Here is a 25,569-nt window from a genome sequence, read left to right as displayed (position 1 = left end):
TTGAAGGGCTCGCTAACTAGAATAGAAAACAAAAGTCAAGTTGATTGAATAAGATGATGAAAGAGATGACGGGTTGTTGAAAGTCGCCTGTTATCTCCGTGTCCCTTTTTGAAGTAAGGAAGACAGGGGAGTCCTCCCTAGCCCCCGTAACCTATTTCCCTGATGTCCGGCCTTACCCCGTTACACTATATATTGTACGATTGCCTCTTCCAAATAAGGAAGCTCTTACGTTAGTAACCTTATATTCTATCGATGGGCTAAGTGTCAGCCGTGGGCAGTGAGGCACGGGATGGAGTTCGCCCCTGACAAGAGTGAGCTAATGCACTTTACTAGGGCCCGAGAGCCCTTGCCGCAAAGTATTCGCCTTGGGGACGCCACAGTGTCGCCGGTAGTCTCAGCGAGGTTCCTAGGAGTCTGGTTCAACCGCAAACTGATGTGGCACGCCCATTTTGAGCGTGTTAAAACAAAAATGGCAACTCAAAAGCTAGCCCTGACAAAGCTAGTCAATATGTCGTGGGGCTGCGATCTTATACGGGCGAGGCTGTTATATACGGTGGTTATCCGTAGCGCGATCGCCTTCGGGGCGATTGCGTGGCATACTATAAGTGAGGAACCGGCAGGGCCAGCTAAGAGCCTGATGGGGATACAGAACGAGTGCCTCCGGGTAGTCTGTGGCGCCCACAAAGCGACGCCGGTTCGCCACCTGAAAGCAGAAGCAGCAATCCCGCCACTAGACCTCTATCTTAGTGCCCGGGCTGCTAAGTTTGAAGAACGGCTACGGCTTAGCGGGAAGAGAAATCTGCTTCGCAGCGCGAGCGTTAAAGCGTCACATATACTCCGGCAGGATAGGCCGGTGAAGAGGAAGCAGGCGTCGCAGCTACTCCGACCGGCAGGGTACACTATGGAGAAGGAGGCCCGGGGCTCCGAGTGGATGAGTGAGGAAAAGGAGGTCCCGGCTGCCCTCCTCGGCCACTGGAGGAAGAGATGGCTCACCGGAGCAGAGCATCACGATCGCCAGCGACGCGCTATCGCTGAGGAACCGGAGGGCCCTTCGATGCAGATACCGAAAGGGGGCAAGTATTTCGGCCTGAACCGACTGGAAGCGTCTACGCTGTGCCAGATCAGGACGGAAAAATAGGACTAGCAGCCTTCTTATTCAAGACAGGGGCTTTTGGCGTGTACTCGCCGCTATGCCGCTGTGGCGACGCCCCTGAGACGGCAGAGCACGTGATCCTCTTTTGCGGGCTGTTGGAAGGACCGAGGGAACGATTACGGGCCGCTATCGCACCACGGCCACTATACTCTCGCAGAGACCTCGCAACGGCAACAGGAGAACCAGTAGTTAGTGGGACTATTGTAAGGTGGCTGCTAGGGACGGGTTGGACAGCTTCAAGGCCCAGATAGCATCGATCTTCTCAGGGGGGACTTTGTTGGTAGGTTGAGAACCAACGTAGTATGGTAGTGAACGCAACGCAGTCGCCAATAGGGCGAACCGACAACGCAGCGTATGTATTTAGTCCAGCCATTAGGGCACGGTTTGACATACGGGAGTACTAGTAGAGGTACCGGGGGCTTCGAGCCTACGGCGTATTTAATAATAATAATAATATATTCTATCGTGAATTACCGCCACGATATCGTAACGTAAGGTTATATAGGGGATATTATGCTACGGATCGTACGCTTAGTTTAGGGTTATTATATAGCGCTTAAACTCTAATCGAATGTCGCTTTCTTCCTAATTACGTACTATAGTAAAAGGTGGAAAACAAGGGACGAAATCTAGGTTATTCGGAAACACGGGGAAGTTTTCAATTAGACCGTAGGGTACGGTACCGCCTTCATGAGCCGTTGGCTTCTATAAGGCAGTGTAATAATCGAGATTCATAAGAAACTAGTACATACGTAGGTAAGCTTAATACTACGTCCTAAGGAGTCTATATACGAATACGCTAGAAGGTGGCACTGCACTTGCCCTGTACATCAAGATTTCCATGCTCTGTTACCTCGCAACGATCTTCGCCGTCATATTAGCGATATTCGTGGTTTGATCCTGTTAGCTAGCCTGTCCTTCGGTCTTCGGACATGTTCGAAAAGGTCCAAAATTATTCGAGATACACTCAATGAAAAGCACGTCAACTTATTTCCGTTGCCAATGAACTCGAAAAACAAGCCAGTCTCGCCGGTCTCTGTCACGATCCCCGCGGTTGTCAAATTGAAACCCGGGTTCTCGAGCCGCGCCCTCAGTGTTAACGGTTTCGTTCCCAAGTGGTTCAACATGCTAGCCCAGAGACGTCGGGTTCAAGGGCCTCGCATCGCAAAAGTAGAAATCCTTACGACCTAGACTGGCGTCATGCTCAATGAAGTTGTGTTTGACGAAGTTATGGAGATGAAGAGCCCCTCTCAACAATTAAAATCTGTAAACTTCAGTAAAGTCGGCTTGGTCGGTCCTACAACTAAAACATCCAATCTATCTGCTCACCAATTGACTTCAGACATATGAAACTTATAATAAAATGCCTGAAAAACAAAGACCTTGGCCAATAAAGATTTGAATGAAACCAAATCCAGCATTCTGTTAGAAGAATTAGTACCAGGCATTGCTACGCTTCTCGGCTCGCCTACGGCCCTTTTCGGGGCGACCTGAAAGTAACTTAACACTCCGACGGGTTTTTGGGGGTTGCCAAAAAGTCTGGAATCTTCTTGTCGTATGTGCTGTTCTTCGAGGCGGTATAAGTACCTGATGGTCGGTGAAGACGCTTCTCTAATTACCAAAATTTATCCTCTGCGCGGCTCTTGTCGGATGTCATGGGGAGGACATATAACGGAAGTCGCCATCCTCTATGTGTAGACCAGAGTATCGGCGGTATCGACGCGGTAAGAAATAATCAGACAAGCGACCAACTTTTCACAAACATCAGATGTAACCCAAGTCGGGCCAACTAGATCTGGACTGAACCATTAGAGATTTCGAGTAGGTTTTGACGTCGGGGTCTGTGAGATTGCACACAGTCACTGACGTCGACGCGTGTCGGCATAATGACAAGCGTTGTGTAAAGGTGCTGGCTCACAGCTGCGAAGGCGATAATAGTGGTTGTCATTCCCGACGCCGTCAGCTCTACCTATTGTTGTCGATGGATTGGTAAGAGGTCGAAATTACCACGTGGAGGCTCTACAATGCAGTCATTGTCCATTCTGTGGTTATGGACATCAGATATAAGTACTTGTAGGGTCTTGAGCTTGATTATGGAGGATAGAGTAGGCAGATGGAAGATGCAGTTAGGTAATCCTGAAAATGAGGCTTGGAATTCCCTTTCCTCGCAACCATCTCATTGATATCAGGATACATCTTAAGGTGAGCGCAGACGCGGATTGACAATGGCTCTATATGCCTCATTTGCCATGAACAGGTCTAGCCGAAAGTACCTTGCTTACATGCTCTACTACGCAAACATCTGCGCTGATTAGCAAGCCGCAACATCCATATATATAATCCATACCCCTCGAATTGCGCATGGCATGTTACTACGTAACGCTCGAACCAAAATACACATCCAGGCACTTGCTACTACCCTTAAGGCTTCCGGTGGCTCAATATACGAACTTTACACAAGGCCCCCTAAGATGCCCTTGCTATACAGTTCTGGCTTAACCAAACGTAAAACCTGTTGATTTGGCTAGAACACATCACACTCATCCTGATATAACTTTTGTTCTGTCCACAAATCATCCGCAAAAAGATACAGAGGAACGTGGCATGTGAGCGATTCATGGCGAAGTTGCCGGGAACGTGATATGCCCAAGGTAATTTGTTAGGGAGAAGAAACGAACCGGGTAGAAGTATCCTCACACTTAGAAACTGTAGAGGGCCCAAAAAGTTTGACAAATAGCCGGAAGGATATATGAACCCGCAGGCCGAACAAACACCCACAATTGCGATATGTTCGGGCACTTGTCAGGGGTGACTCGGCTGCGAACATATCATAACCCAGATCCTAACGTAACTCTATGCTCCCCCAACCCTTGCACGTCCACAGTTTCCCCGCTGGGAAACATAACCTGCGCCATTACCGAGACCTCGTGCGTAGCAGTCACTACCACCTCACCTATGATTCTTCCCTCTTCCCACTCAAATCCCACCGTCCAACCGCCCTTGACGCAGACCCCTGAAAGCTGGCCCCTGGCCCATTGTTTGGGACACGCGGGAAGCAGGCGGATGACGATGCTGAGGACCTTGTGAGAGTGCGCTTGTTTAATGGCAGAAGCTTGTACCAAGCATTCCATGATACCGGCACATCCTCCGAGATTCCCATCGATCTGGAAAGGTGGGTGCGTGTCGAGGAGGTTCGGTAAGGTTGACCTGGTCAAGAGCAACTCCAGGTGGTCCCGCGCACCTTCGGCATTCAAGAGTCGAGCGTGCATGTTCAATAGCCAGGCACGGCTCCAGCCTGTATGGCCGCCTCCGTGCGCTGCTCTACGGGCAAGAACGCGTTCTGCTGCTCCGGCAAGGTCGGGAGTTTCACTCGGGATAATGGCATTACCAGGACACAAAGCGAAGAGGTGTGATACGTGTCTATGGCCCGGCTCGTGCTCCTCGTAGTTCTCCGACCCCCATTCTTGGATCAGGCCGTCGTTGTTGATTATCAAAGGAGGCAGTAGTGGCAACATGTCCTCGACTTTATTCTTTAATGAGACATTAACCTGTAGAGTATCCACGCTCCAAAGATAGAGCTCAAATGTCGACTTAATTATCCCCATGTCCATGGCGGAGCCTTCGCAGAAGATGCCGAGCTCGCCTGTGGGCGAAACGAAAGTATTTTCAGGGGAAAGACTGGGGCTGGAAACCAGGTACTTACCATCAGCTGAAGTGATGAGAAAGTCACAGAGGAACTCAACACAGCCCTCGACCACAGGAAATAGCCGTTCATGCGTAAGTCTGTCATAGCGGTACTGAAGCATCTGAACGGCATCGATCGTCACCCAGACCCCGCCAAGCGGCCATAGTGAGGACGGCATCCACGTATCGGCCGGATCAGTATCTGCCCAAATGTCGGTGTTATGGTGCGCGCACCACCCGCCGCAGCCATACATCAACCTCGCCGTCCTGCGCCCACGCACTGCCATGCGCTCGAGGAGGTCAACCAGCGGAGTGGTACACTCTAGAAGGTTGGAAGATGCTGCCGGCCAGTAGTTCATCTGCAGGTTGATATTGATGGTAAACTTGCTTCCCCAGGGAGGCGAGAAGCTCGGGTTCCAGATGCCCTGCAAGTTAGCCGGGAGGGACTTGTCACTGGCGCGGCTGCTCGATATTAGAAGATAACGACCGTAGTTGTGGTACAGTCCTACCAGGCCAGCATCGTTACCCTTGCGTTTGGCTAGTCTAATATTGGTACAAGTATCCTGGGAGTCTGGCCACATGCGTAGGCTTGTACGGCCGAATAACCGGCGGTAGTCGTCGACATGCCGCGAGAGAAGTTGTTGCCAGGGCCGGTTCAGTGCCTTAGAGACATTGGATACTGCTGCATTCTCTGGATCTGCGTGACGGTATGTCGTTTGTGCTGCGATAGCGATTAAGCAGTCCGTTGCATTGATGAGCAGACCCCCAACTGTCTTCTCGACGGTGCCGGATCCAGGAGCACAGAGGGCGCCCAAGACACAGCAGAGTCGGTTGCTGTTAGCGCCTCCAGGAGTTGCTTGCATTTTTATCGCCCCTCCAGCTTTGGATTCGTCCTCCAGAGAGAAGGACCGCAGACTGTCAAAAAACTCATTCGTGTCCCACTCGTTCTCACCTCTGCGACTGAGATGGACCTTGAAGAGGATTGGCTGTGAAGAGGTAAGATGCATGAGCAGAACATTGTCAGGGTAAGAGGCTACACATTCCCGACGAAATCGCGCCGGCGCGCCATTGATGGTGGCGGTATAAGTGGTTGTGTGGACTGCACGGCTTATGTCCAGCCGACGACTATATGCCGTCACCTCATCATTATCTTCGAGTCCGAGGATGTTGAAGTACGCAGACCCGAGTGGTTCATAGTGTCGCATAGAATTGGGAGTGGAAAAGAATCGCTGACGCGCTATCTGTTCTGCTTCGCTGTGTTGACCAGCTCGGATGAGTTCTCGCAGTTTGGGGAGATATTGCGCCGAGTGTCTGTTGCATTGCGATCAGTGGGCCACTTTTGCGTCGAAATATGTCATGAAAATTCCGAGTCTGAGACTCTGAGGCGACACGGAACGGAACCCAAAGACGCAGGCCAACTTACGGGGTCCGATCCTGCGGACCTCCATACCAGACCGAGTCTTCGTTCAACTGTAGGAGCTCGGTGCCAATACGGCCGTGGACCATGCACCCGAGCCGGCCGTTACCGAGAGGCAGGGCCTAGACATTGGCGTAAGCGAGCTTCCGAGGATCAAGAGGAGGCGAGGCATACTTGGGACCATTCCCGAGCGGGAGAGGTGTAATGGAGGGCAAGATGCGCTGCATCTGAATCCATATGGGACGAAACGTTTAGAGATGCCATTCAGGGCTAGTTAAATGCCTTCAGGGCTAGGTAACTGCCTTCAGGGTGATTTGAGGTTTGGCTTGGCAAGTCAGTACTCAGTAGGAACGGTTGTCGATGGTTCCTGCACTTACAGAGGATTTCAATGATGCTTGCGAGAAGCAGACTGTTTGACTGCATTCTGACAAGTCAACCGTGGATCTGGACCGACATGCCATGCATCGCACGCGGAGCACGCGACGGCGCAAGGCCGTGCTAGACTACCTGAGGGTACTTCGTACTGGCTGGACGTGCCGTGATCCCGGCACCGTCTGTTCCAGCCCTGGAGATATCCGGCAGCAAGACCCGACGAGGTTCTGGACAGTCGTTGATGGTGCCATGTGCTGGGGTTGGAGTCTCTAATCGGGTGCTTGCCGTGGGGAAAAGGGAATGAGTGGACGGAAGAATTGTGGACTCTGCTTCTTGCAGGCTGCAGACGAACTCGAGGTAGTGTAGAGGGAGCATTGAACGGCTGGGGGAGATTGGGGAATGTGGGGAAAGTGCCGCCGGATCTGCGGCTATCATCCAATCATCAAAAAGCAGGTATACAGTGGAGCATGGGGAAATTCCACTGAGCCAATCAATGCCCACAAGATCAGCTAAGCGAGCTCCACAGCTCAATCTTCTGCCCTCCACAAGCCCTGACTTTGCTTCTCCCTTCGCTTTTCAACTTCCCCTGCTCTTCTCACAGGACGCCAGAGCAATCGAGACAATCAACCCTGCCAATCCTCTGTAGCTAGGTTGGATCAGCACATTGGGGGAGTTGGCGACATCGACTTTGCATGGAAGCTAGGCCGGCCTGGAGCAACCTTCCAGCTTGCCTCTAGTCTCAACAGTCATGATTCAACTGTCAACCCCCGGAGTCCGGAGCGGGTTTACCTGTTCCATGGCCCATGTGATCAACATCTCCCCTCCTAGGACCTGTGACACAAGGAGGGTTGCATGCATGTTGAATTGGCGTGAGACATACAGTCGGGTCGTAGCGTTGCAGGGTCTGGTCTATCTGGACATATAACCTGCCATCGATGGAGCTTTGCTAGCTTTTTTTTTTCTGTTTCTCCTGCTTTGCCAAGCGCTGTTTCCGACGACGTTCACTGCGTCAAGTAGAAGCAATCCAGAACGCAGCCTTGTCAAGTGCACCGAAGAAGTAACCACCCACCATGACGACGCGACGTGATGTCAAAACGGGCGTGTCACTCGTTGCTGCTGTCGAAACAGCCGAGAAGCTGGGCACCACGGTCGACGAGGTGGTGGCCGCGCGCTTGTCTGAAGAGGACATGATGCGTATAAGCGCCGAATCCCTCAATATATCCTCCTGGACCGGCCTGCGCATCTGCGGCATCATGTTCGTCATGGGCTGCAACCAGGCTGGCTACGGTATCGACTGGGCTGTCGTGGGTGGCATCAACGCCTTCGACAGCTGGCACGACTACTTCGGCTTTGGCGAAGCCGGTGTCATCCTCGGTACCATGAACGCTCTCATGACCATCGGTACTTTTGTCGGAGCGCCCTTCCTGGCCCTGGGTGATACGTTTGGCAGACGGGGTGTCAACTTTGTCGGAAATGCCCTTGTCGTAGCCGCCGCATTGCTCCAAGGTCTCGCCCCCAACCTGCCGTGTTTCTTCGTGGGAAGGCTGTTGTTGGGCTTTGGCACCGCCTTGTGTACCGCGCCCCAGTACATGGCCGAGATTGCTCCTGTGCACTTGCGTGGTAGACTCGTCGGCATCTTTGGTGCTTGCTTCCAGGTCGGCTCTATCGTCATGAATGCCGCCATGATGGGCTTCACCCAGTGGAATAGCGACTGGCAATGGCGGGCACCCTTGCGTATGAACCATTTCCCTATTGGTCTATTTGGCACGACGGAGCACACGAAACTGACCTTGTCACTACAGTCCTCGAGGGCCTCTTCCCCTTCCTCGTGTGCGTATTCATCTACATTTTGTGCCCCGAGTCGCCGCGGTACTTAGTCATGAAGGGCAAGCGGGAGCAAGCCCGCCACGTCGTCGCCAAGTACATGACGACCCACAACGACGAAAACGCCCCTATTGTGCCTCTAGTCCTGGCCCAGATTGAGGAGTCCCTCGAAGAATCCAACACGGGCGTACGCGCTGCCTGGGACTACCGCATCTTCTTTACAAAGCAGGTGGGCTACCGCACTATGGTGCTTCTCATCTACTCCCTCTTCCAGCAGTGGAACGGCGGTGGCATTATCGGTAACTACTTGACGCCCGCCCTCGCCACCATCGGTATCAATGACGCACTCGATCAGCTCGGCATCAACTTGGGTCTGACGGCCGTTTACTTTATTTTCACTGTCTTCGGCTCGTACCTCATTGACATTTTCCGCCGTCGTACCCTCATCTTCACTGGCCTCGTCAGCATCATCATCTTCCAGGTTGCCACTACGATCACCAGCTGGCAATACGCCCAGACCGAAAGCAAGGCCACCGCCTACCTTACCATTGTCTGGATGTTCCTGTTTCAGATCTGCTCCGCCTCCTTCATAGCCACTATGCACAACCTGTACCCCGTCGAGATCATCTCGCTGCCTCTGCGTGCTAAGGGTATGGGTCTCTACGCTATGTTCCAAGGCGCCGCGGGTGTGGTCAACACGTACGCCATCTCGCTCGGCATCGTCAAGCTAGGATACAAGATTTGGGCCGTGTACATCGCGTACAACTTTATCCAGCTCATTGCTAGTTATTTCATCTTCCCTGAGACGAGCAAGCTAAGTCTGGAGGAAATCGATCGAGTTTTTGAGACTAAAGGCACGGATCCCGTCAAGCTGAGTTTGAAGATTTCAAAGGCCAAGAAGGAGAAGGCCAAGGTCGACAGAGAGACGGAAAGGAGTGAATTATAGTCGTGAGTGGTCATGTGGTTTAAGATTTTTAATTGGTGGCGTCATGATCTTTTGCAACTTGCCTGGATTATGAACCATTGTAAACTATTCTGGAATGGGAAAATCTTCTATCGATGAATTGTAATCCAGCCATTTCCATATACCTGCCCTAATGCAGCTATGATCCAGTCATAGCTACACGGGACAGTGTGAAATGATCCCCAAACCTCGGCAGAATTGATTGACGCCATGGACATCTATTACATGGCTCCGGGTCCTTCACGGGCGACAGTCCAACCAGGAGGTCACTCAAGTAACCACCCATTCCCAACCATTCCTTTCGGAAAGACAATAGCGTGTTCGACAGTCTCTTCCAGAGGTACTGCTGTTTCCCAATGTCGAATAGCCTAATAAAGTCCTTGAGAGACTCCTCAATGATGCGTTTGGGGTGACTGCAGGCTCCAAGACCAGATTTTGCACGGCCGCCAAGGCGTCGAGGAAGGTAAACTTGAGCTCGGTGCCCCTCGGCGCCTTTATCGGTCTCCTTCTCGGCATCCTTGAACATCTGCATCACGTAATGCAGGGAGCGTTCGTACTTGATGTCCATAATCTCTTGGGCTTGTTCTGGGGAATTTCGGAGAATTTGCAGCCCAACATAACCAGGCAGCTTTGTTCAACTTCTTGATCGCGTCGAATATCATTTTGTGGATGCAAAACGGCGATGGTTTGTTTATTAGTGAGTTTCCTGCTGGCAGCAACATTTGTTGAATATCGCGCCGACGGCGTCGAGTTGCTCCACACGCCATGTCGTCTGAGCTTTCACGTTTTCGTCTCATATGGGACCAGGAGGCTTTTGGACTAGGTTATGTTATTGACTTGGGCTGGACCACAGAAGAATAATTGTTGCTCCCATTGGTTCAATACATTGTGGAAAAGGTTCAGGATTGTCTCGCGAAGGCTTGAAGTGTCAGCAGAGAGGCCCGACCAATGCAAAACGGGTACGTCTCTCTGTCCAGTAGCCAAGGGCGAAGGACCGACCGTCGGACCAACAGGCGGGCCCATGAGACGAATAGCAAAGAATGGATTGTCGGGTTTGAAGAACGCAACCATCTTGCCGTTCGGGTCAAGTATAGAGCCCTTGGATTTTCCCTCCTTGGATCCACCACAGTCCACGGTATGATCTTCCAGGATGGGACTTCCAACGATATTGCACACAAGGGAAGGAATATGGAGTACGTTGGTCAGGCGGAGAGTGCCACGGGACCTAGCACCCTTGGCATTGGGGTTGCGGCGGACGGGAAGTTCGATGGCGCCGATGCCTTGGATTTGCATCTCGGCCCCAGAGCCCAGAAGATCGACAGTTGCAATGCTGGAAAACGGGGTATATTCGGCCAACCACTCGCGATCTTTGCAGCCACTGAATGGGACAGGATTGGTAAGTGGGATTGGGCTGTATGAGCTTATTGGGTTTGAGTACTTACTGGGCATTAGAGCTGTTGGAGAAGATCCAGTCTCCGCAAAGCATGTTGGATGAAGAGTTGGACGAGGGGAAAGACTTGGTGGTCTGCCTTGGGGATGGAAAAAGTCAGCGTTGAAGACGCATGATCTGGCTCCATGGGCCGAATTCCATGGTGCCAACCTACTTGAAGTGACGAAGACAGATGCGAGCGGGTTTCGACTTGCTGTTATGATACAGATTACCCGTAAATAATTTGTAGGATTGATGCAAATGATGTTCAAGCCGAGAGCTTTGTCTCTCAGAACCAATCCACCTGACGACTTCACGCGTCCAAAGGTTGAACTTGGGCTGAAGGTTAATTCTGAGTACAGGAAATAAATGAAAACGCGAGGGTCAGTTGAGCAACAGTCTCAGAAATAGTCAAACGCAGCGATGCTGCTCAAACTCCCTCGAATTCAAGCGTTTGCAAGTCCCCGGGTTGATGCAGAGAGAATACTCCACCCATGTAGAAACCCTGCCGATAAACTCATCATCTGCTCTTGAAGGCCTGACACTCAGTGCAAACGCTCTGTTTGGCAACTGAAAAGACAAGGAAATCCTCTGAACCGGGTTGATAGCAAGTATTCATAGGCCAGCACCCGAGCACCGATCTCTGTCGGGTTCACTTCCAAAAAATGCCACAACAACAGCTAAATCGGTTTAGATGAGACCTGTCCCTGCCCAGGTTCTAAGGATAGAGGTGATTGGTTTTGACCCCAATGCGATTACACAATTCAACTCGGGCTTATCAATACATCGCGAGCTGCATGTTTCTTTCTTCCTATCCGCAGCAGACCCTATTTCCTGTGCACGACCCCTCAGACCGCCTTCACTAATACGCTTCCAGAGGCCAGTCTTGATGGGTATAAACCACCCTTGTGACGATAAGATTGCTGCAAACAACTTAGTCGCCCAAGGTCTTGACGATCCAATCATGCAATTTGGCCGCAATTTCATCGCTATTCCTCTCCAAAAACTGCATATGTCCATTCCCATGAATACCGACCTTGCCCAGCTCCAGGTGTTCCACCTCAACGCCAGCCTGCTTGAGAAACCGCACGGTGCAGTGATCATACACGGCATGATAGGACGCCTCACCCGTCTCCACCAAAACCGGCACCTTGGCAATATGTAGCAGCTTTCGTGCTGGCTCGGCCTGCATCACACAAGCCGTCAAGTTCGCTGTCGTCGACGCAACAACTTGAGTTGCCAGCGGCGCAGACGCGTTTGTAGGCGCCGGTGAGAAAGTAAGGGGAATGGAAGTCAAAGCCCAGGGTCTAGAGAAATCCGTCGGGAAGACGGCCTCTTGAAACGGCGGGCCTCTGGGGTCAATCTGAATCAGCGCTTTGATTTTGTCTGGTTGTGCATCGGCAATGGACCAGCCGTGCACGCCTCCTTGAGAGTGAGTAACGAGGATGGAAGGACCTATCTTGTCTAGAAGTGCGCTTCCAGCTTTCTGCATAATCCGTTCATGCTCGGTGGCGTTGGCGATACCTTGGACGACTGACTGGTAGTAGGCGTCGAAGATGAGGTCACCCGGCATGCCAGACTGATTCGATCAGAGTTCAAATGAAGGAGGAAGAATTGGGAGGAACGGCACACTTACACCAGGCCACTGAGTGTGCAGTTTTGCTTGGGGCCACAGATTAAATGTCTGGACCGCCGTGAACCGTGAAGAGATGGTCTCTGCCGAATATACGGTCATTTCGGAGCCGCCATAGGGATTTCAGGGCGATCGGCCTCGTGCGGTCGCATCTACCACGTAAACTTCGTATCCCGCTTCCAAAAACCAGGATGCCCAACCTCTTCCGCCGTCTGGCTTGTTCAGAAAATTCTGAGCGAATGTAGGTGTCAATTTGGATCGCCCTGATTGAGAAGAGAAAACGTAAGAAAAGAACAGGTCAACTCACCGTTCCATCCTGGCCAGCACAGTGCATGAGGATGATGGGGTAGGGACGTGAGATGTGGGCAGGACTCAACCTCTCCACGTACATCTGGTTTTGGATCAATGTTCCAGCGGTGGTCTCAACATATTCGCCTCCAACGAAGAAGTAGCTGCGAGCATGTTGCGTCTCATTGACAGCCGCCAGTGTAAAACTAGCAAACAAAATGAGGATGAGCGAATTCGTAATAGTATGCATACCGAGAGCTGACAAAGTATTGAAATTACATTGACCTGGCCATTCAACGTTGAAGACAAAGGTTAGAGGCGTAATTAGGTGTCAGAGAACTGAATGCTACAGGCACCGGCGTAGGGACGTGCGAGTCATGACCTAATATGGAGGTCTTGGTATGCGGAATAATCGGAGGAACTAGTGCTCTACGGCTCCTATATGCGGGATCTACGGCTCCGACTCCGGGTTCTAGCTATCTATGTAAGGGGCAGGTGTCCGGGAAGAAGATAGAGAGGGTGGAGATCAATAAACCATCGAGGGCACCCCTACCTGAGACTACCGTGACCACGAGTGACCACCAGTGACCACCCGATGCTACGTAGGAGGGACGCCCATCACTCCCCTTCAATCTGTACTATTGCCTTCGGCCTAGCCGTACCCTGGCATTAGGAAGTGCGCGAAGACTGGTATCATTTTTACATGCCTCCGAGGACGGATCCAATACCCTAGCTCCCGACGGTTCGCTGCGGGGAATTACTTATGGGTCTGACATAGTGCAACTTGTATGGACATCGTATAGGACCACGAACTAAGAACGTTCGGCCTAACCTAATAAATGCTACCAAAATTAATCCTGACAAGACGAGGTTATAGTTTTCAACAGAATTGCTGTCTCTCTGGCCAGCTATGTAGTACACCTACGAAAGATATTGACGGGCGACTCTGGGATTGCCTGGCCGCATATCTTGCTGTTCATTTCGGCGGCCACTAAATCATATCTTGATCCTTCGGATACGTAGCAATGCTGTTTTCGGCCATGGTTATCAGATGATGATGATGATGACTGGAGGTGTTCCTCTCATCGCAGTTGATTGACCTGAATAGCAATGTCCAGTGCCGACAGCAGTACTATGCTGTACGATGGTATTTGGAGATCCTGCAATTACTGGAAAACTATAACCAAGCTGGACGAGCAGACTGGTGTACCCGTTGCAGAATTTTGGAACATATGTGCATGTTCAAACTCAAAAGGGTGGAGCTGGTCTATAGGCAGTTCGTGGTTAAAGCATGGTGAGCGAGAATCGTGGGGAAGAGAGCGAATCATAAGGCAAATGGCACTAGCAGCATAGGTATAGGCGATATAATAAGCTTTAGATAATTTCGAGGTATCTATACCTTGACGGATAAACACTGATTTTAGATAGGGAGTATATAGACGCGAATACATATATATTTATATCTCCGTATTTTGCCGACGGGCAATGAATGCCCGCTGGTTAAATCTGAAGAGCTGGAGATTCAAAACAAGATCAGCTGTCTGGGAGAGTAACATAATGAAAGATTAGGAGGCAATCCTCAATACAGTAGGTCTCAGCATGATCTAAGGCCTTTCTTCTGTCGAATATCTTATCAAAAATGAAGTGCAGCAATCGCTCGTGCTGAAAGATATCCTAGCAGGTAATAGGAATGAGTTATAACTAACTACAAAGTTACTTTCGTGACTTATTTACCATATTCCGCGTATCGAGCTGATATACCTAATGGTAAAGCGATGGTACGCCCTAAGATACAGATAATAACAGGACCAACAATTATCCTCGGAGTAAAGGGAGTTTTGTTGGACTTATTGGTTGCAAATAAAATCATTGGATCAAGGTGATCTCTGCACAGTCTGAAATATCAAGTGAGCGGACTTGGCTGTAAGGGCCTTAAATACATCAAGGAAGGACCAGTTCCTCTGGATTCAGCATTAATATAAACAGTAAACGTACATTCCGTCATATATCATCATTAGGGCTTAAAAAAAGGCTCAACCGGCTTAACGGCTTTGGAAAAGTTGGAAATGAAGGAAATAGTGGTAAGCTGGCTGTCAAGGTCCGACAATTCTCAAGGAACCATTCCAGAGTTAACTTAACATGTTATATATCATGCTATTGGAATAATTGTGTAGATTGTATTGCATTGAATATGTGTTGATCCTTGTAGATTCCTCAAAGGAGGGAACTGCGGTCATAAGGGCCTGATATAGGTTAAAATGAATGAACGATGCCTACCCACGGGCAGAAATTGTGTGGTGCGTTGGGTGATGGTCACATTGGCCCTTAACGTATGGTAGGTGGCCATATGTCCTCCCAAACGGGCAATTCCGTGTAATGGCCTTGAAATTCCAACACATGCTCTATATGGTAGCCTTGATTGTGATAAATAACACAAAATTATGCTAGCGCCTGTAATAGTAGCCGATCCGTCGTTGAGGTCAATGCAGATTCCCAATCCTCTCGATGCTCTTTTGCTCAGTAAGGCTTAACGCAGGGCGCTTCCAGAATTTCCTCGTGGTTCCACGTGCGGTTGTGAGACGCCGGCTCCAGCGGCGCACATATCGTCTCCAGCGTAACAGGCACGCAACCACCAGGAATATTCTGAGTCTCGTTCAGCACCTGGTAGGCATACCGAATGGCAAGCACATTGTGGTGTAGGAAATTTCGCTGGCATACGAGCCAGGTTCCGGGGGCAGGACCCCAGACCGAAGGAGGGTGTGTTGGGGCGGCGCCGATGTCCATGTCACCGTTTCTGTTCACGAAGACGTTGTGTTCTTCCGGATAGTCCGGATCAAACTCTTTGAGATACTGCACTTTTGGCGACAGTCGGTAATGTTTCTCATTGTCTGTGTAGCTTTGCCACGTAGTGCTTTGTCCGATATGTATCAACTGCTCGTAGAAAACCGGCCCTATGCGTTGTGATGCTATGGCTATGTTCTGACCATAAGTTCCGCCAATCTGGTAGCTGAACCAGTAGCGCGACTGCGACTCGAGTTCGAAGCCGGGCACAACGCTATCATAGTCTAGGTCGGTGTAGTCGCTGTTCTTGGTAATAAGGATGCGGTAGGCCTTGTCGTACGTGATATCGTCCCGCTGGTTGATTGGAAAAACGGCGGCGGTAGCGGCTAGGCGTGCAAGCCCAATGGTAGCTAAGATGCTAATGGGGTGCACTCTGGATGTCATATAAGTAAATATTTTACGAATAGTGTCGGGGTAATGATATCTTCGTGTTGGAAGTAAGGGGATGCTGTCCGTATAATATAGGTGCAGTGGCGTGAGCATCGAACGGGCCTGCCTAACAAAGTTGATTAAATCATGTTGGTGGAAAATACTTGGCACCGTTCAGGTGTTACTGTGATTGATCCTATGTGTAATGTTGTATCGCCAGGTTTCCGCAATAGTTAGTCGTTGCCGCCTCGTTAAAAAAAAGCAAGCCTAATCAGGAAGAGCTACATGCACGACGTGCGTGCAATACAAACTATATATAGGCTATTTGACACTTCTAAACGCAGCTTCAAGACGTACTGGGGTTTATTTTTCTTTTTTGTTTTTGGGAATGCATATGCAATACGACATAGATATAGGCTGTTTAATACAGAGCCGTCGGTGCCGACGGCATTGTTTTGGTAAACAGAGACACCGGAAGCCAAGCATGGCAAGGACACCGAGTCGCCGGCAGCCACAGACACCCATGCGGGAAGTCAAGGGTCGAGAGCATCGCGGAGGGGCTGGCAGGGGATCAAGCACATTGCGGAGGACTTGCTAGAAGGGGTCTCCGGCAAGGGGCGTGAACGTTTAACGGTAAACGGATTATTCGAGTACAAAAGCGGTCACAATGGCAATACGTCACACGGATTGACGGGAACGAGCTGAAAATGGAGGAATCAGAGCACTCAGAGTGATGAAAGGCTACAAACCGCCAAGGGGGCGCAGCCAAACTGCTAATTATCGGCGGGTGGACTGCTCATACCCGTCACCCGATCCGCAGCTCAACCCAAGTACTTGCGCGTTTCTTCAATGAAGTTATCCAGGCTGTGAGTCTGACCGAGGAGACGGGCGAGGTCGTAGTGATCTAGCATACAACGAGTACCCTGACAGAAATGGACGAGCCCCTGTTCAAGTCATTCACGGAGAAAAAGTTCAAAACGATTGTCCGCATGTGCTACAGTTAGCAAAATATGTTCTGGTTCACTGTGGGAGCCCGCAGAGAGAATCCATGTATCAACATTGTGGTGACAGTCGGTCGTTGTCTCATGCGCGCAATGCTCAGCCTGCGCTTGCAATTCCTCACTTATGACGGCTGCGACCATCCCATGGCCAATATCTTGGCGGCCACTGTACCTCGTAGAGCGCGAGTTGACGGTGCCGGTTATCTCCGCCTCGTAGCGGGCTCTTTGCGTGCTGGCAAGAAGGTCGTTGTCTTTCTAAGACGAACCAATCCCTTGTATGGGTACCTCGGTCGTGGATCATCAAGGTAGACATGGGCAATGACGATGACGATGAAAGCGAGGCAAAATTGCTCAACTTGTAGCAACTACCATACTCTCGGACATGTCCTCGGGCACGTCTGATGCTATCCATGTGAACGAGCCGACTCCGGCACTGGAATTCCCCCTCCACCGTACCCTCTTGTCATTTCAAGGTGACGAAGTTCCTGCCGCCTACTCGGCGTCTGCCATAGCGTCGGGTGAGCTACTATTAACGAGCTGGTCGACCACACCCTGGAGCGTTTGGCCCCTGATCTCGTGCCTGCGTTAGCGATATCCGCCGCAGCTGTGGTGGCATCGGATATGGTCGCCGCGCAGTCACTTACACTGGATGAGCACGTTACCAATACAACCGAAAGCAGCCAGAGTCCCCAGGCCTCTCAAGAATTACGGAAGTAAAAGGAGGAGAAGGAAATATGAAGGTGACTGATTATGTCCGGTGAAACAGACTGCAAATATGACCTTGAGGACCAAGCTATAATGGCGTGCTCATATAGGCCATCCAACGAACCTGACAACTTGTTGCGGGCTTCAGAGCGATTGCGAAGGGTTGGCCCCATAACCGTAACCTTGAAAATAGGAGGTTTCGTATCGCGACATTATCCATCAGATAGAATACTACAGCCGCGGCGGTCAGAACGTCGTTGATCTAAATGTGTGCATCATGAGTGATTGCATGATGGTTCCGCTACGTGGGCTCGTACGTCGTCACGCCTTTGATGGTGATCTGCAGGATGTTGCGGTTACTCTTTGCGTGGTTATTCGGGGTTTGGACCGAATGCTATACCAACCAGTTCAATTTAGGAAGAATATAACGTGAATGTACACCGAGCTGGCCACTTTCATGCGCCAACGCGACCGGCCAACTTAATGTTTGATTTTCTCAACAACCAATTATGGCAAAGTCATACAACGAAGCAGACTTAATGCTAGCCCTTCAAGCTCTCAAAAATGACCAAAAACTTGGTCTCCGACAAGCGGCAAAAACGTACCAAGTCCCCCGAAGCACCCTCCAAACGCGTAAAAACGCGCCCGAGGCGCTGTGGTATTTGCAACGGGACTGGGCATAATGCGCGAACTTGTAAGATCGCATTGCCATCTTCTGGAGAGGAAGATTCAGAGTAGTTTCAATTGATTTACCGCGTTGTGTTTTTACTATCGTAAAATTTCTATGCGAGGTTATGTACGGGTGGCCAGCTCGGTGTCATGGCCAGCTCGGTGTACATTCACGTTAACGTGGTTTAACACCGAGTCGCGCATATCACCGAGTCGCGCACTTTTTCAACTTTTCCAACCTTTTGACTTCAATACTTATTTCCTCAACAACAACACCATGTCAGTTCAAACCCAAGAAGCCAAAATCAACCTTGCCATCGAAGTTATCCGATCGACCAAAAATATGAGCCAACGTCGAGCAGCAAAGCTGTACGGTGTACCCGAGTCCTCACTCCGTGACAGAATCCACGGTCGCACCCCACGTACCGAAATCTGGCCGAATAGCGCACTACTCGCCAAGATAGAGGAAAGAGCTATTGTTCAGCATGTACTTGACCTAGATTTGTGAGGGTTTCCTCCCCGGCTAGAGGGTGTGGAAGATATGGCCAATTCCATTCTTGCGACGCGGGGTACCCGACGCGTCGGCAAGCTCTGGGCGCATCGCTTTGTAAAGCGAACCCCAGAGTTACAGACGCGTTTTTCTCGCTCGTATGACTTCCAGAGGGCCCTCTGCGATGATCCAAAGATTATTGAGGACTGGTTCCGGCTTGTATCGAATATGAGGGCCAAATACGGGATCCAGGACTGCGATATGTGGAACTTCGACGAGACGGGCTTTATGATGGGCGTTATTCAACGCTCGATGGTCGTTACCTCGTCTGAACGTAATGGTAGAGGCAAGAAGGTCCAGCCAGGTAACCGGGAATGGGCCACGGCGATTAACTGTGTCAATTCGGAGGGTCGCGACATCCCGCCATTTCTGGTAATTCAAGGGAACTATCACCTTGCTAATTGGTATACTGAGGGGGACCTACCAGCCGATTGGGTAGTCAAACCGACCGAAAACGGGTGGACGAACAACGAGACTGGTCTAGACTGGATCAAACATTTCAACAAGCACACTATCTCGACCAAAAGAGGCGTGTATCGGCTGTTAGTATTGGACGGGCATGAGAGTCATACATCGGCCGGTTTCGAGTCTTATTGCAAGTCTAACGGCATTATTACTATCAGTCTGCCCCCGCACTCGTCTCATCTAACCCAGCCACTTGATGTCGGGTGCTTTGGGGTCTTGAAACGTATATACGGTCGAGAGATTGATATATTTATCAAGTCCTATATTAACCACATTACTAAGGTCGAGTTCTTTATCGCCTTTAAGGAGGCTTATTTAAAGACAATAACCGACAAAAACATCAAGGCAGGGTTTCGAGGGGCCGGCCTAGTCCCCCACGACCCTGAAGCCGTTATCTCGAAGCTGGATGTTAGGATTCGGTCGCCTACACCCGTTAGCCCCTCTCTTCTAGATGCTGACCCTTGGGTTTCGCAAACGCCAAATAAGCCAACAGAGGCTCTCTCGCAGTCCGATTTTGTCGATCGCCGAATCGCCAGACATCAGGGAAGCTCTCCGACCCCAATTTTTGATGCTGTTGGCCACCTTTCGAAGGGTATAACTCGATTAGCCCATGAGGATACCCTCTTGAAGGCTGAGTGCTTCACCCTTCGCAAGGCAAATGAGGCACTAAGCAAGCGTCGGAGGGCAAAAAAATCGCGTGTCCGGCAAGGAGGTGCACTTACTGTCGAGGATGCCCTGGACATTTTGGCCCGGAAGGACGCGGAGGCCCAGGTAAAGGAGGACAAGCACTCTAGGGGGGGTAAAGAAAAGGCTGGTCCGTCGACTGTACGACGATGTAGTAAGTGTAAGAAGACCGGACATAATGTAAAGACTTGTCAGGTCGAACTATAATTGTCAGATGTATATAGCTCTGAATAAATTTCAATAAACTTTAGTCTGTTGTGGCTTTTTAATTGAACTTGAAATTATAGTGTGGTAAAAAGTGCGCGACTCGGTGATATGCGCGACTCGGTGTTAAACCACGTTATACTATATCCGAGACTACATAAGCGAGCAAGACCAAGCTGGCGTTCGAAACGGGTTTGTTGGGGAGTGTTGGTGGGGTACGGAGCAGAGCATTTTTGTGTGGTTCTCCAGTACTACCCAGTAAAGTTGCCGCCAACATGTCCGCTTAACATCATTTACTCAAGCGCCTCATTCACCGACGCCGCTGCGCTTGGGTCTACGTGTTCCATTCTCGACACCTAGTACTTCAAACATGGCTGGCTGGACTACAACTACCGAACTGACAGACCTTTTCGCCCTGTGCGCAACTGACCCGACACCATGTCCGTTCACTGGGCCGCACACCCCCCAGCCCGCCAGCAGGAAAATCGTGCTGGACCCCGATGGTGACCTTTTGCTGCAAGTCGGAGAGTCCGGATGCGCCAGTGCTACCGGAGAACATGACCTTGTAACCCCCGTTGTCTTCGTCTCGTGTTCAAAGAGTCTGTCGAGGGCGTCGGCGGTGTGGAAGCGTCTTCTTTACGGCGGCTTTGCTGAATCTCGGGGGGCGGGGTCCGGAAATTGGGAGGTCCAGCTCCCCGACGACAACATCAAAGCTATGACCATGGTTCTCGCCATCATCCATGGTCGATTCGAGCTGTTGCCTCCAGTCGACGGTTCCATTGGGTTGGAAGACCTCTACCAACTCACAGTCCTGACCGACAAATACGATCTAACTAGGCTTCTTCGACCTTGGGCACGGTCTTGGTTACAGAACTCCCAGAAAAATAAGACTGCCACTCTGGGCGCGACTCCCTCTGAACGGCGAATTTGGATAGCGTGGGAACTGGGTGACCGCCAATTGTTTCAAGCTGCGCTCGAGGACTTGGTTTTGAACAGCTCCGCACACGCTCGCGATCAACATCTTTCCTCCATCGGCCGCAATGAGCTCTTTTCTAACAGTTTGGAACCTTTAGGCGTTCAAGGTGCGATATTCCTTCCCCACAGGTCCAACATTTTGGGCCAGCCGTTACAACTGGCAAGTATTCACCGAAGCCCGCAGACCACATCAAAAGCAATCGTTTAAATGCAATTACAACATTGCTTGACCTCTACCAAACTGCCCTTACCAAGCTTTTAGCCAAAACTCCCGCAACCAGGGAGCCATACGGCTATCATCCGATAGTGCCGGCGAAAGCTTGTGTGGCCAAGATTGATCCCTGGCGTCAATATGAGCAGAGGCAATGCGACCTCATCATGCTCGGTTCATTGATCGAATCCCTGTCCTGGAGCGGTCTCTGGCCACTGCCGGCAGCATCCTGCTTCCAAGAGAGTTTGCTGGATCTGGCTTCTAAGCTCAAGTCGCTAAAGTGCGAGAGTTTCAGGGAGGTTGGGGATGGGGGATCCAGGCACAGTAATTGTCACCCCATGCCGGATGGTGCACAACAAATCGATGCCATATTGGCCTCTATTCGAACTCAACCAACAGATGATCAACTACGACATCTAGAGACTCAAGCAAAGAAGTCAGGGCTTCGGGTTTGACAGAAAAATATTGGCCAGGCAAAGCATCAAGTTTGGGAGACTGGGATCATGACAACATTGTTACGGAAGCCATCACTAAACCCCGTCATCCTGCGCACCCACTTGATCGTTAGGTAGGTCACTCAAATGAGACTTTGTAAATATGTTGGAACTCGCACGGCATGGATAGGAGAACAACTGCGTCGCACAGCCGCATCACGTCCCCTTTATTTACCGAACCCACTCTCCCTTCATTTCCCCCTTCGTCCAACCTCCAACTTGGCAGCAAGTCCCGTATCCCTAGCCTATTCTGCCGACGGGCCTCGGTAATTCTTTAAGAATACATGTCACTCCACCCCCTCTTCACCTCTGAACTCGCCACGCCAAACACTCTGGGCCTCGTATCCGTCCGGGGTTATCTCAAAGGGTATCGCCATGATGCCGGCCTTGTTGCTGAGCCCATGGAGGGCGCTTTCTGGAGACAAAACAGGCTAGCTATCTACACAACGCTGGGGAGACAGAGGTAGTCGATGAGGAGGGGGGTATGCAGAGATTGGGTTTCGGGTAACGTGACCGAACGCTTGTGATGGCTTGAGAGGCTTTGGTGGCGGAGCGGGAGCAGAGATAGACGTGATCGTCGTGTTTGGCCAGTCCGGCGACGGTGGGGTAACCTCTGTGACTTTCAACTATAGCCGCGGATTAGATATTGGATTGTGGGCAAATGGTCTTGTATTGAAAGTGCCATGATCTCTGGAGAGTCCTGAGAGAAGTGAAGGGCGGCCATAGGGGCCTTATATAGGTAGAAATGACTGATGCCAGGACTTGTGTGGTTCAATGGGTAGAGGTCATATTGACCCATACTTCGTACGGTTTGCGGCTTTACTTTTCTCCTTTTGACTTGGCAGTCTTGACGGAGTAGCCTTGAAGGTCCAACACTAGACTCGACGATTATATGGGCAAACGACTTGGTAGATGGGAGCCAGCATTTTCAACTGGAGATGGAGAGTGTTCGCATGAGTGGGAGTTCCTCGAACAATTTGCACCCACCGAAAAGCAAAATAATTAGAAGAGCACAGAGAAACTGGCCGGACTCGTACCAAAGGTCATATACGCAACAAAATCGACAAAGGACTTCGTTTCGAAAAACAAAACGGGTCCCCCTCACCCGTATTGAAATCTTCTATGCATTGGAGCAATCTGCGACCAATCCCTTGACATGCATCGCCATTAAAGAAGGGGAGAAAGTCCACCAGCGTTTAGTAGCTCAAGCCCGGCTTAACAGAAGTAACTAACCTAGGAGGGAGCAACACAATTCAGCTGCCAATTACGAACAACTCCATATACCGTCAAATGCGTTCTGTCTGGGGTAACAAAATGCGCAGAGGAAAATGAGCCCCATGCCATATTGGTAATATTACTTTAGAGTCGTTACCACTCTGATTGACGCAAGATAGGTGACATTAACGTCCCACACCCACATCCGGGACACCCCCACATGTGGGACACCCAAAAATGCCTCAACACCGCTAGCCTCTAACTTCAACCACTTTTTTCTTTACCAATATCGATTCAATCGTTAAAAGGTTTTACGTACGTCTTCTTTACACTAATATGAGTCAATATACCGAAGATGATATTTATCGAGCTCTTCAAGCAATAGCTACCGGTCAAAGCCTCCGAAAAGCAGCATATGAGCATGGTGTCCCAAGGTCTACTCTTTCACGACGGATTCAGGGAGCCCAGTCAAGAGATATAGCCTTCGCTGACTATCAGAGGCTCTCTCCAGCCCAGGAATCTCATCTGGCTGAATGGGTTCGAATCCAGGCTGCCCTAGGCCTCCCACCAACCCATCAACAGCTCAAAGACTTCGCCGAGCGTATCCTACAGATCCACGGAGACACCGAACCACTTGGAAAGAACTGGGTCCAGGCTTTTATCAAGAGGAACCCTTCAGTCAAGGTCCAGAGAAGCAGAGCTATCGATTCTCAGCGTATTAATGGAGCCTCAGCTAATGTGATCAGGCAATGGTTCAAATACCTCGCTATCCCTGAGATCAAAGCTATTAAGGCCTCGAATCGATACAATATGGATGAGACAGGTATTCTATCAAATGGTCTTGTTCTAGGATCATCTGAGACTCGTTCTATACGAAAGAAACAGCCTGGATCTCGAGCTTGGATATCTCTTATAGAGTGTATCTCTGCGACTGGTACTGCACTACCCCCACTTGTGATATACAAGGGGAAGTCTGTCCAGCAGCAGTGGTTTGCTCTGGACTTGACTCCATACGAAGCCTGGAGGTTTACAGCAACAGAGAATGGGTGGACGTCAGACTCTACGGCTATTGAGTAGCTACAAAAGATCTTTATTCCTTTGACTCAACCAGAGGACCCTGAAGAGACTAACCTAGGTTACTTATCCTAGATGGGCATAGTAGCCACGAAACGACAGAGTTTATATACCTCTGCTTCATAAACAAGATACACTTGCTTTTCTTGCCGCCACACACATCCCACGTTCTCCAGCCTCTCGATCAGTCAGTCTTTGGACCCCTCAAGGCAGCCTATAAAAAGGAGCTTGGTTACCTTGACCGATGGGATACTACTACTGTCGTAGGGAAGAGAAACTTTCTCCTCTGCTATAGAAAGGCACGTCTAGCAGCATTGACCGCTAAGAACAGTACCAGTGGATGGAAATATACTGGTCTCTGGTCTTCGAGCATAGCTAGACCCCTTATGAGCCCCCTGCTCCTTGAGAATACGTCATCACCAATCAGACAGCCTAGTCAGACTTGCAAAGGGTACTCTAATAGTAAGGGTAGTCAGGACTGGGCGTTAGAGACATCAGCAGTAGCCTGGTCAACGCCTAAGAGGAGAGATAAGCTCCAAGATCAACTCAGCTTATTCAGCAAGCTTGATAGTGATCCAAATACCCAGCGACTACTCTTTCGGAAAGTTCAAAAGGGCTTTGATGAGAAGGACGACCAATTAGCTGTCGCACAGCGAAAGATTGAGGCTATAGAGGCAGAGCTTGAGGCTAGTAGGGCTAGGAAGCGGAGGAAGGTCAAGATGAACCCAAATTCGAAGTTTACTAATATCAAGGCTATTCGGAAGGCTCAAATCGAGGCTGGTGAAATTGAGGATAGTACAGATGAGTCTAGCGAGTCTGAAAACCCTAGTAACGGTGAAAGCTATATTGTAGTCGCATTAGAATAAGTGTAAAAAAAGGTTGGAGTTAATGGTTATAATATACAGCATCATTTTTAGGGCGTCCCACATGTGGGGGTGTCCCGGATGTAGGTGTAGGACGTTACCCGTTCCCGAAAACAGGAAAGCCGAACCCTTGACGTTGGCCCTTGCATAGGCCCAGATTTTTGAAATTCTGGGGTACTGTTTTTCGCCGCCCGCTCCGTCATGAGGAGACATGGTGACATCAAGGCGGGAAGCGGAAACGCGGAAACAAGCCTTTCTCGACTCGTCATGACGACGACCACCTGGACTGACCGGAAAACATTGAAATCAAAGACAACCGCAGATCTCCATAATGTGACGCGACGATGACTGCAGAGGTCGGTAGTGTAACTTGGTCAGTGGTTCTGGATACGTCTTGGAGGCCTAATCCTGGCCGAGACTGATGTCACAGCACCGACAGGATTAAATTGCCATGGAAGAACAGGATCTTTTCCTGGATCGCAATC

General features: G+C 50.4%; 6 protein-coding genes across 6 annotated transcripts; 2 read left to right on the top strand and 4 right to left on the bottom strand.

The window, feature by feature from the left end:
* Positions 1 to 3,615: 3,615 nt before the first annotated feature.
* Positions 3,616 to 7,006, bottom strand: BCR38DRAFT_446178 (alpha-L-fucosidase). Its single transcript, XM_040861075.1, has 4 exons — positions 6,632 to 7,006; positions 6,429 to 6,579; positions 6,261 to 6,376; positions 3,616 to 6,148 (listed from the first exon to the last, which is right to left on the bottom strand). The coding sequence occupies exons 2-4, from the start codon at positions 6,516 to 6,518 to the stop codon at positions 3,982 to 3,984; spliced, it is 2,373 nt and encodes a 790-aa protein (XP_040711987.1). The 5' UTR covers positions 6,519 to 6,579; positions 6,632 to 7,006; the 3' UTR covers positions 3,616 to 3,981.
* Positions 7,007 to 7,205: 199 nt separating this feature from the next.
* On the top strand, positions 7,206 to 9,525 carry BCR38DRAFT_446176 (sugar transporter). The gene is made up of 2 exons (XM_040861074.1): positions 7,206 to 8,360; positions 8,429 to 9,525. The coding sequence occupies exons 1-2, from the start codon at positions 7,697 to 7,699 to the stop codon at positions 9,394 to 9,396; spliced, it is 1,632 nt and encodes a 543-aa protein (XP_040711986.1). The 5' UTR covers positions 7,206 to 7,696; the 3' UTR covers positions 9,397 to 9,525.
* Positions 9,526 to 10,233: 708 nt separating this feature from the next.
* BCR38DRAFT_489022 (uncharacterized protein) lies at positions 10,234 to 10,900 on the bottom strand (the record flags this gene model as incomplete). The annotated part of the gene is made up of 2 exons (XM_040864351.1): positions 10,234 to 10,792; positions 10,857 to 10,900. The coding sequence occupies 2 exons, from the start codon at positions 10,898 to 10,900 to the stop codon at positions 10,234 to 10,236; spliced, it is 603 nt and encodes a 200-aa protein (XP_040711985.1).
* A 694-nt stretch (positions 10,901 to 11,594) lies between these two features.
* On the bottom strand, positions 11,595 to 13,101 carry BCR38DRAFT_468496 (Alpha/Beta hydrolase protein). The gene is made up of 4 exons (XM_040862778.1): positions 12,784 to 13,101; positions 12,633 to 12,707; positions 12,480 to 12,557; positions 11,595 to 12,422 (listed from the first exon to the last, which is right to left on the bottom strand). The coding sequence occupies exons 1-4, from the start codon at positions 13,012 to 13,014 to the stop codon at positions 11,778 to 11,780; spliced, it is 1,029 nt and encodes a 342-aa protein (XP_040711984.1). The 5' UTR covers positions 13,015 to 13,101; the 3' UTR covers positions 11,595 to 11,777.
* Positions 13,102 to 15,281: 2,180 nt separating this feature from the next.
* Positions 15,282 to 16,169, bottom strand: BCR38DRAFT_477534 (uncharacterized protein; the record flags this gene model as incomplete). The annotated part of the gene is made up of 1 exon (XM_040863076.1): positions 15,282 to 16,169. The coding sequence occupies exon 1, from the start codon at positions 16,086 to 16,088 to the stop codon at positions 15,282 to 15,284; it is 807 nt and encodes a 268-aa protein (XP_040711983.1). The 5' UTR covers positions 16,089 to 16,169.
* Positions 16,170 to 20,497: 4,328 nt separating this feature from the next.
* Positions 20,498 to 22,055, top strand: BCR38DRAFT_67666 (uncharacterized protein). Its single transcript, XM_040865553.1, has 2 exons — positions 20,498 to 21,334; positions 21,412 to 22,055. The coding sequence occupies exons 1-2, from the start codon at positions 20,623 to 20,625 to the stop codon at positions 21,891 to 21,893; spliced, it is 1,194 nt and encodes a 397-aa protein (XP_040711982.1). The 5' UTR covers positions 20,498 to 20,622; the 3' UTR covers positions 21,894 to 22,055.
* Positions 22,056 to 25,569: the final 3,514 nt, after the last annotated feature.

The sequence above is a fragment of the Pseudomassariella vexata genome, assembly GCF_002105095.1.
Source record: "Pseudomassariella vexata strain CBS 129021 chromosome Unknown BCR38scaffold_14, whole genome shotgun sequence".
Lineage (NCBI taxonomy): Eukaryota > Fungi > Ascomycota > Sordariomycetes > Amphisphaeriales > Pseudomassariaceae > Pseudomassariella > Pseudomassariella vexata.
The sequence above is the reverse complement of the archived record's forward strand: the minus strand, read 5'-3'. Positions and strand labels throughout refer to the sequence as shown.

Excerpts from the sequence above, each read along its gene's own strand:
- BCR38DRAFT_446178 (XM_040861075.1), bottom strand. The coding sequence starts at position 6,518 with ATGGCATCTCTAAACGTTTCGTCCCATATGGATTCAGATGCAGCGCAT. Across the intron at positions 6,377-6,428 it reads CCGCTCGGGAATGGTCCCAA|GCCCTGCCTCTCGGTAACGG; the intron begins GTATGCCTCGCC and ends GCCAATGTCTAG. Across the intron at positions 6,149-6,260 it reads GGTCCGCAGGATCGGACCCC|ACACTCGGCGCAATATCTCC; the intron begins GTAAGTTGGCCT and ends GCAATGCAACAG.
- BCR38DRAFT_446176 (XM_040861074.1), top strand. The coding sequence starts at position 7,697 with ATGACGACGCGACGTGATGTCAAAACGGGCGTGTCACTCGTTGCTGCT. Across the intron at positions 8,361-8,428 it reads GCAATGGCGGGCACCCTTGC|TCCTCGAGGGCCTCTTCCCC; the intron begins GTATGAACCATT and ends TTGTCACTACAG.
- BCR38DRAFT_468496 (XM_040862778.1), bottom strand. The coding sequence starts at position 13,014 with ATGCATACTATTACGAATTCGCTCATCCTCATTTTGTTTGCTAGTTTT. Across the intron at positions 12,708-12,783 it reads GTGCTGGCCAGGATGGAACG|AATTTTCTGAACAAGCCAGA; the intron begins GTGAGTTGACCT and ends ACATTCGCTCAG. Across the intron at positions 12,423-12,479 it reads TGCACACTCAGTGGCCTGGT|TCTGGCATGCCGGGTGACCT; the intron begins GTAAGTGTGCCG and ends TGATCGAATCAG.
- BCR38DRAFT_67666 (XM_040865553.1), top strand. The coding sequence starts at position 20,623 with ATGGCTGGCTGGACTACAACTACCGAACTGACAGACCTTTTCGCCCTG. Across the intron at positions 21,335-21,411 it reads GGAACCTTTAGGCGTTCAAG|ACCACATCAAAAGCAATCGT; the intron begins GTGCGATATTCC and ends CGAAGCCCGCAG.